This window comes from Lasiodiplodia theobromae (genome assembly GCF_012971845.1).
Source record: "Lasiodiplodia theobromae strain AM2As chromosome Unknown scaffold_16, whole genome shotgun sequence".
NCBI classification, from domain to species: Eukaryota; Fungi; Ascomycota; class Dothideomycetes; order Botryosphaeriales; family Botryosphaeriaceae; genus Lasiodiplodia; species Lasiodiplodia theobromae.
Window position 1 is genome coordinate 539,509 of NW_023336366.1, and position 9,161 is coordinate 548,669.

General features: G+C 54.6%; 3 protein-coding genes across 3 annotated transcripts; all 3 read left to right on the forward strand.

Moving 5' to 3' along the window:
- Nucleotides 1-864: 864 nt before the first annotated feature.
- On the forward strand, nucleotides 865-2,052 carry LTHEOB_5820 (Aldehyde reductase; the record flags this gene model as incomplete). The annotated part of the gene is made up of 4 exons (XM_035515008.1): nucleotides 865-1,117; nucleotides 1,166-1,531; nucleotides 1,583-1,705; nucleotides 1,754-2,052. The coding sequence occupies 4 exons, from the start codon at nucleotides 865-867 to the stop codon at nucleotides 2,050-2,052; spliced, it is 1,041 nt and encodes a 346-aa protein (XP_035373512.1).
- Nucleotides 2,053-2,172: 120 nt separating this feature from the next.
- LTHEOB_5821 (uncharacterized protein) lies at nucleotides 2,173-3,668 on the forward strand (the record flags this gene model as incomplete). The annotated part of the gene is made up of 2 exons (XM_035515009.1): nucleotides 2,173-2,286; nucleotides 2,337-3,668. 2 exons carry the CDS (start codon nucleotides 2,173-2,175, stop codon nucleotides 3,666-3,668), a joined length of 1,446 nt encoding a protein of 481 aa, XP_035373513.1.
- A 1,406-nt stretch (nucleotides 3,669-5,074) lies between these two features.
- Nucleotides 5,075-6,310, forward strand: LTHEOB_5822 (uncharacterized protein; the record flags this gene model as incomplete). Its single annotated transcript, XM_035515010.1, has 2 exons — nucleotides 5,075-5,127; nucleotides 5,182-6,310. 2 exons carry the CDS (start codon nucleotides 5,075-5,077, stop codon nucleotides 6,308-6,310), a joined length of 1,182 nt encoding a protein of 393 aa, XP_035373514.1.
- Nucleotides 6,311-9,161: the final 2,851 nt, after the last annotated feature.

The following is a 9,161-nucleotide window of genomic DNA, read 5'->3' on the forward strand; positions in this document are numbered from 1 at the left end:
GGCGAGATGGAAGTAGATCTTGATGCAGGGGCGCCTGCAGAAGTCGGGTGATGAAGAGGATTCCCAGCCGCAAGCAGAGGTAATCATATCATGCCGAGCGGGGCAAACTACCTTCCTCTCCTTCGCTTACCGCTGGGCCTATTACGTCATGCGGGGAAGTAGCAAAATAAGGTGGGGGTTGCAGCAAAAAACGAGGAGTTCAAACAGGAAATAAGAGAGCCCATTATATGAGGATTTCTAAGATCAAAGGGTTTTGTATAAGCAAAGCGATATCGCAGGAGATCGAGGAGTCTACTCTTTTGTCCCGTGTTCTGTAAAAGCCAAGGTCAGCCGATTCCGATGTCTAGATGTCAGAACCCACCTGTACGTCAGGAAATTTGCTTCAACTGCCCACATAAGGAGAGCATTGGGGATTGGGAGGCTCAATATTCTGCAGCCTGTCGTGACACGTGACTCGTATTTGGCTCGTACAGGCTGCCCCTTGTAGGTGAGCTTTATAGACATCGGGTAAAAAAGTAACCTTATCCGAGGCACGGGCCTTGGGGCTGTTCACTTTCCTCTACGTTTTCGATTGTTCGGAAGCACGAAATCCGGTTGCCGTGAGTAAGAAACACCATGCAGGCTTTCATCCATGAAGTGTATGGAGAGTAGGTTGAGTTGAGTGTTTGCGAATATTTCGGATCCTCGAAACTCTAAAGATGCGCATCCATGAGTCTGTGAGCTTGATGAAGGCAGTAGCTTCATTGGCTGCTCAGTAGCCCTATCCGCGAGGGACGTGCGTTTCTTAGAGTGAGTAATGGAAATAAATACCCGCTACCCGGGATGAAGGGGTTCAAACAATCTTTCCCTCGCCTCGAATCGAAAATGCCAGTCTTTGACAAGTCTATCATCTCTCCCGGCGCCACCGTCCTGGTGACTGGCGTGAACGGCTTCGTCGGCTCCCATGTCGCCGACCAGCTTCTGGATTACGGCTACCGAGTCCGCGGATCGGTCAGAGACGTCCAGAAGGCAGCTTGGCTTGCAGAGTTGTTCGAACAAAAATACGGCTCGGGCAGATTTGAGCTATTTCCTGTAAAGGACATGGTTCTGGAGGGTGCTTTCGATGAGGCCGTCAAAGGTGAGCAACTGGACTGCTGTGACGAGAAGCATATTGACATGATGACAGGCGTCTCTGGCGTGGCTCATGTGGCAGCTGTTATGACCATGGATGCCGACGTGGAGACGGTGATGAATACCACAGTCACTGGCACGCTCAATGCGCTGAAATCTGCGGCAAAAGAGCCGAGCGTAAAGCGGGTTGTCTTGACGTCTTCTTCTGTGGTTGTCAGGGACATGGGCTCGTACGTCCCCGAAAGACCGGTGGCAGTGAACGAGTACAACGATGGAGCTCTTGAGCTTGTGCGAGACATGCCGGTTTCATGGACGGATCGACAGAAAGGCCATGTTGTCTACACGGCCTCGAAAGTGCTCAGTGAGAAGAAGGCTTGGGAATGGATGAAGGAGCACAAGCCGCACTTTGGTTTGAACACGGGTAATGGGCAATCATAGGCGCAAAAAGGAAAGAGACTGACGCAGCTTACAGTGATCCCTCCTATGATACTGGGTCGCTCCTTGAGCGTAGAGAAGCAAGGTCATCCGGGTTCTTCAGGGCTTCCAGTCAGTGTCTTCTTGGGTAAGCTCGCCGGGTTGGAGTTCATGTCTCAATGTAAGTCAGTCTCGGATCGTAGCAGGCTTGCTTCTAAGGGTATTTTAGTCTACTTTGTCAACGTTCAAGACGTCGGTCTGCTCCACGTTGCAGGCCTGGTCCATCCTGACGTCGACGGTGAGCGCATGTTCGCGTATGCTGGCACATACACTTTCAACGACTGGCTAGGGTTGTTCAGAAAGTTCGCTCCGGACAAGACATTCCCGGACGACATGCCTGGCTTGGATCGCAGCTTCAGCCGTATTGAGGGGAGAGATAGATCGGAAGCGTTGCTGAAGGATTTGGGGAGATCGGGGTTCACGGGACTGGAGGAGACGCTGAGGGCGAATGTGGAAGAGCTTGTGTAACTACGTCATGCCGAGGTTCGGATCTTATCTAAGGTTATCTTAGCGCAGTTGCGGCCGAAACCGCTGTCCTCAGTCATGCCAACCCCGCCATTGCTTATTACTCTCGCTGCCACTCCCGCCATGGCCGTCTTCACCGAGCTTCCCGTTGAGGTGCTGCACCTCATCGCCCAACACTGCGGCCAGCATTCACGCTGCACGCTGAGCGCAACAACACGCCAGCTCCACAGTGTCTGCGTGAGTCTTCCAATCTTCCCGGCGCACCATTTCCGTGCTCACCGTTGCAGATTGAAGAAATCTACCGCACAGTCGACCTGAGCGTCCACAACTCCTCGCAGCTTGCAAGCAACGGTCCTTTTGATGGCGATCTCGGCCCCGACTCGCCCATCGTCCTCGAACTCCCCCTCGACTTTGCTGAACGTCCCCGGGTCTCGCTCGACGACGAAATCTGGCTTCGCCAACAGCAACTGATCCATACCATAAAGAACCATCCTGAATATGGCAGCCATGTCCGCCAACTTCACTGGTCCGTACTCAATGCCCCCGTCGGCCAATCCGAGGATCACAGACCGATGGTAGGCACTACCGCTGAGCTGCCTGTCGCCATGAAAATATGGGAACAGAGGGGTCTGCAGCGCCTCGACTCGATCGGTTTTGATCGAGTCCTCTGGGACACTTTTCTGGCCTTTAACAAAGTCACTTCGGTCGACATTGCATGGCTGAGGTCTTTGCGCGAGACCTGCCCTCCGCCGCCCTTGTTTACTAGTGCCACATCTGTTCGTCTTGTCGGCCAAGCATCAACCCGCTTCGTTGCCGCCATCCTGGAGAATATCATCCCGGAAAACCTTGTCTCTCTGTCCACCATAAACCTTCAAGAATTCGCCGACCCCGTCCCATCCTTCCCCAGCCATATGAGCCTATACGACATCATCCATCACACGGACCAAGGACCCCAGGATCATATCCGAAGCACCACCTTCGCCGGTCCGATGCACAACCACCTCCGCTCTCTCACCAACCGTTGCCACAAGCTGTCGCACCTCGAGATCCGCACCTACGCCCCATGGGAGCACTGGGAACGACTCTCCCTCGACGACACGCGCTACGAGGAATGGGCCACCTTTATCCGGTCCGTGCGGCCGACGCTGCGCTCGCTCGTCTTCGAACAACACCGCGCCGAGAGGTCGCGGCTCTGGCGCACCAACCGCTCGCACCCCTTCGGCCAGCGTGGCCGCCCCGCCTTGTGGACGCTGTTCAACGAGCACATCCTGCCTGTGCTCACCGACAAGCAAGCCGAGTGGCCGCGACTCGAGCGCGTCGAGCTTGCCGGTTTTCATGAGCTCACCAGGTGTTTTGCCTGTCTCAATCCGCCCGATTTCTCGCAGTGGGAGAACCCGCATCTGTCGTTTGAGGTGCTGGATCCGGGGCGTGGCATGACGAATGATACGTGGGCGGTGAGGGAGACGCACGTGGCGCTGAATGAGGAAGAAAAGAAGAGCATCCAGGAGCGCTTGGGCCAGGGTGTACAGCTGTCTATCAGGGGTGGGTCCCGGAAGTTTGAGAATTCTTGCAGGACAGGGATCCCGGGGTTTGGGCCGAGGAGGCGGAGAGAGGGTTGAAGGACGGTGGAGAGACCGGAGGATCGGAGTTTCTTGTGACAGCTGAGACGGAACCGAGTGTTCCTGGCCGTCTATCATGGACTTTATTCCAACACCGTACCGCGCAGTGGACCTCTGTCGAAAGGCCACGGACGGCGACCTCATAGTGCCGTCTAGTTTGCCATAATCAGGACGATGCCAAGGCAAATCGCATTGAGAATACGTCTTGGCGACTTTAATGGTAGGAGTCAAGGCTAAGGCAACAACGCACCAATCAAAGGATCTCTTTGCTCCAGATCTTCAAGCACTCCGAGCGTTCTCTCAATATTGGGCCACGCTTGCCGGGGCTAGGAAATGCGTTCGTTGCCAAGCTCACGGCCAAGCTTGCAGCCAAGCTTGACCTGTACGTCGGCAAAAAAGAGGAATGCGCAGCAGTCAGCGGATCAAAAGCTCGCTTAAAAAAAATGCCATACGAAGGCGCTTAGCCATCGCCGAATCGGCGCGGAGAAGTCAAGGGCCAAAGTCGGCACATCAAACTCTGATGTTACCGCATAAGGGAGGGCAATGATGGCTAAATAAAGAGAGGTTGACGATCACGCAAACCACGCTGTCGGAAGGCCCCGTCAGAGCCTTAGCAGTACCATCGAAAGGATTCTTCCGCGGTGCTTTTTCCTACGGCCCGTGAGGAAATTAGAGCGGTCGCAGCAGTTCGGGTGTCGTAGTAAAGATGGGGGCTAGCGTGGGTTGTTCGGTTGCCGGCATGATGTAGGAACAACGATCGGCCGCTCGGCCACCACAAAACATCACCACCACCGCCCTTTTCCATCAATCATGTCACGATATCGCAAAACTTGAAAACTCTAAGTCGCAAATCGGTTTCTGCTTGGCATAATGTCATGTCTCGGTGCCTCATCAGGCGCTCGGCTGCGGTTGCGAAACTGCCTCTTGCGGGAATGGTGAAGGCGCTGAAACCCGAATCAGACATCACCGGTTCCATGCAAAACCCGACCCCAACCACCAAAACCAACCCTTTTCCGTTTTGAACGCGTGCGCCCCGCTTGAGAGCAGTAGACACGGCGACAATTTCCCAATGTCCTCTGGGAAACCACACATGAGACTATTATGCCGTCGAGTCTGGACAATGTCCTGACAGGGGCCGCCGTCGGTTCTCGCCGTAGACGTGCAACATCTCAGCACTGGATCAGTTAGATTGCAGAGTCCTAGCCAGCTGGCATACTATATATCATGGCTGGATAATCCAGAATCCATGACCAACTCCACCATCAACAGGCTCCGATCTCAGCCACATCGCTCTTTTTTCTGTCTTTCATTCTGCATCATCGAATCCGCCGGCCGGTCGTTACTTCTCAAAATTACTCTATAAACAACCTACCTATTACCTATTATACCTTATCATCTCCGCAAAAATGCTCTCCAAGACTCTACTCACTGCCTACCTTGCCATCCTGGTCGAGGCTCGGTTAGTATACAGCTCCAGCATATCACAAGCTCCAAACTGACAAGGCCCTCGCAGCTTCGGCCAAGAGCAGGTTCCCATCCAGGCCATCTCCGAAGTCCAAGGCGGCCAGCCCGGCCAAGCTCAGACCATCGCCGGAGCTGCTATCAGCGATCTCCTCGCCGCCGCCAACCCATGCGACAAGTTGCAGCGCGGCGACCAGATCTTGGCCGAGCTGGGCACCGGTGCCGATGCCATGGCTGCGGCCATCGGAATGGTCGCTGCCGAGCAAAACTTCAATCCCTTCAACACCGACAAACCGACCATCTGCTCCGACCCGACGCTGCCGACGTCGGCTGCCCTGCGCGGTATCACGCCTCTGGTCGACCCGGACGTCGATGGTGCCGACGTCGCCAATGCCTTGTCTAATCAGACCCGAGCCAACCCGCTCGATGCGACGGGACTGAGTGTTGCGGACCTGTTGCAGCAGAATGGCTTCACCAATTTCGCGACGAAGGATTCTAATGGCAATGCTGGTGCTGCCGGTGATGCAAATGCCGCCAATTCCAACGCCAATGCCAATGCCGGTTCCGCTTCTGCTTCCGGTACCGCTGCTGCTGCCACCGCCGCCGCCGACGTCTCCTCATCGTCCACCTCCTGCAACACCAACGCCGACCAGCAGCAGCAGCAGCAGCAGAGCAGCAACAGTAACAGCAACTCTTCTTCTGCTTCTAACGCCAACTCTAATTCGTCTACTGCTGCTGCTGCTGCTGCTTCTTCTTCGGCCGGCAACGGTCAAACCGCCAGCTCCAAGAACCTCGACTTCGGCAAGTGCACGCCGACGATGAAGTTCGTCGGCGGCCTCAACGGGCGGCCGGCCGACGAGTTCACGTTCCAGGCGATTGACCCGCTCGTCGCCAAGGGCCAGCAGGAGGCGCTCAACCCCAACATCATCACCAACCGCATCTGCGACCAGCTGACCAACGTGTGCGACGCCGCCGACGACGCCAAAGCCGCGTGCCTGGACGCGAAGGCCCAGATCGAGGCGCTCGGCACGCGCGACCAGAGCACCGCCGACGCGTGGAACGAGGCTCTCGGCTTCGCTGGCGCGGCGTCGGCCAGGAAGATGATGGTGAGGAGTATGAGGAGGGGTGTTAGGGGTGGTGTGCGCAGGGAGGTTATGGATTGGACTAAGGTGAGGGCGTAAAGGGGTGCCACTTATTACCCTGCTCCCGCACAATACTTATGGGATTGTGGGGGTGAAGCCGTGATGGATACTACATGGTTTGAGCCACTTTAGTGGAGGACGGGGCTGCTGGTTGTTGGTGGAATTTTCTTCTTCTGCGTCCGTCTCTTCTACTTTTGTTTTTCTCGGCGGTTTTTGGTGTTTCTGATTCACGCCAATGACGATGGTTATGAGGTTGGAAAGAATAACAAAGAAGAAAAATGACAGACTTTTACGATTAATCTTTGAGCTCAAGAAAACCGGCTATGGCTCGCCCGAGATACTAACTGTCAGGTAGATGTGGGCCTTGAGGGCTAGCGGGCCAGGCGAAGTAGGATGGTTAATCTAAAGCGGGCGGTAGCCGGCTTTCCTGGACCCTCTGCACACCCCGGGATCCCGCAACCTGCTCGACCGTGGCTCAGCGCAGGCGAAACCGCGAAAAAATTTCCCTACTGAACCATCATACAGTGTCATTAATGGGTATATAAGTGCCCGATGTCTGCATGGTCTTGCAATCTTCAGGAGTCCTCGGTGACTCCTCCGTCCTGGCTACGAAAAGCCCAGTCAGAACCCTGGTGGCCGGCAACAGTCATCCTGTTTTGTCAGCAAAGCTTCTTCACAATAGATACCTGTCGAATCCGAAAGCACTACGGAGCTGGATCACCGGACGATGCTACCGCCATCGGGCACAATCACGAGGAAAGAGGCAACGAATAGGTACGTTCACACCTGACAACAACACCACATCACAGATTCACTTTCTAATTCTTCCTCAACGACCCGCTCAAGGCGAAAGCGTCAACGAAAAAAAAGAAATTTGTGTACGTCGATCGAGGTCAAAGACCCGTCTCTGTACGAAGATCAAAAATTGCTCCGACGACGTCGGGCTCGTACAAAGGTTTCCCGACTGCGATGTGCAATGCAGCGGTAGCCAATGCAGGTCTCTGGCTTTCTTGATCACCAGGACCCCGGACACAACCCTAGTGCGCACAAAGCAAATTGTTCTGTTAGCATTGCTCCTCCACAACAGGGGGGGCAGGAAGGAAGTCCCAAAAAATTGCACCAGGGCGGTGGTATGAGGAGAAAAGAAGAAGAAGAGATTCAGGACGAGCGGAAGGCGACCTAAAATACCACCTGGACGAATGGTCAGTGCGTCTGCACGCTGGATGGAGAAAGTGGCGTTCGGCCAGCATAACAGGAAGCCGCTGTTGCGGACTGCAGGAGTGTCGGGGCGGTGGGGGGCAGCGCGGTCGAATGCGGGAAGGAGGGAAGGGTTGCTCGGCAGGGGCGGGGGAGAGAGAGTTCGCAACACCTGGATCACGGACAACGGCCTCGCCAGGCTATGCAGCGCCGAGTGTTCGCAACCGGCCTTTGCAAGATGGAAGATGGATGGTACTGTGTTGGAGCAAGTGCCCTGCGATTTTGCATCAAGTGCTGACATGAAGCGCGATTTGTTGCGGCGGTGTAGGCATTCACAAACCCACACCTTTCGCCGCTGCCAGCGTTCCACATCGAGGTCCGCTGCTGTGCTTGCTCTGCCAGAGTTCGGAGGGAAGTGAGGATTAACCGGGACAGAGCTGGGAAGTGACGGAGGCACCCGTGCAGCGCGCAACCCCGAGGAAGGACCAAGGCCGACATCGCGAAACCGAGAGCGACCCCCCGATCTTTTCGCCAGATTCCTGTCCGTTGGCGTGCGTGCGGTGCAGCTTTGGATCTCAATCCAGAAAGTACGGACGGAAGGCTCTCTGGCTTGAATTGAATGCTGATTTGGCGCAAAGGTCGTGCTCCCGCTCTACTGCTCAATTCTGTCGCCATCTCCCTTTTCGTCGCAGAATACTACACCAAGCGTTCATGACCCTTGTCTACACCATAATAGCAATTCGGTAGCTGCCATCCGCGATCGAAATTGATCATGTCGGCTGGAGTCACAACGATCACAAGGAAACGGAGACTCAGTATACTGGACCAATACTTGGGTGGTGGCTGGAGGTGATGGACTGGAGAACACATCTGAGAAAGCGGAAGTTCAGAAGTGCCTTGTGCTTGTCAGGCACCTGATCGAAGTTGTCTGCGATGGAATATGGATATTTAATGTGACAGAGCGTTCTTTGCAATCACACGGTATCTTGTAAACACCAGCCTGTCTCCAATATTCCACACAGCTTTCAGCTATACCCTCTTGCCTCTCTCTTTGCCTCTTGCCTCTTGATCCCTTCGACAAAAAAAGATGGTCAAGTATGGTTGTAACCTTTCCAGGTCAAGCGCTTCGCTTACAACATTCCATCTTTCTGTTTTGGCTCCACACACACACTTCGCGCCCATTCGACGTGCATAACAAATTCCCGTCAGCAATTCTCAGCAAATGCTGAGAGATTCGCCATTACTCCCAGTACCTTGAAATGGGCAAGCCGCCAGCATCAGGGTCCATAAGAAAAAAAAAAAGGCCGCTCGGACCGACAACTACGCACGAACTGCAAAAAGCAAAACGTACAACAGCCGGGATTCCCCAATGGTCACCCACTTGAGTACTAATCGGCCGGTTCGCAGCTTAAGTACGGCTGAGCGGACGGGAAGCCCTGCGTTCTGCGACCTATGGTCGTACGTGGAAGATGTTGTGTCCAAGTCCGCTTAAGACGTGTAACAGTTCCGGCCAGGGTGTGGTTTCTCCCAAGTGCTCAGCAAGAACACCACTCGGTCCTTCTCTCATCTCGCAGCATGTATGCTTCTCAATTGTCTCTGAGAAGACACCGAAGTGGAAGAGTCTGTCAGTGCACATAAACGTGTGGTATCTCGATTGAAAAAAGAAAAACGTAATTACAACACAACTCAAGGC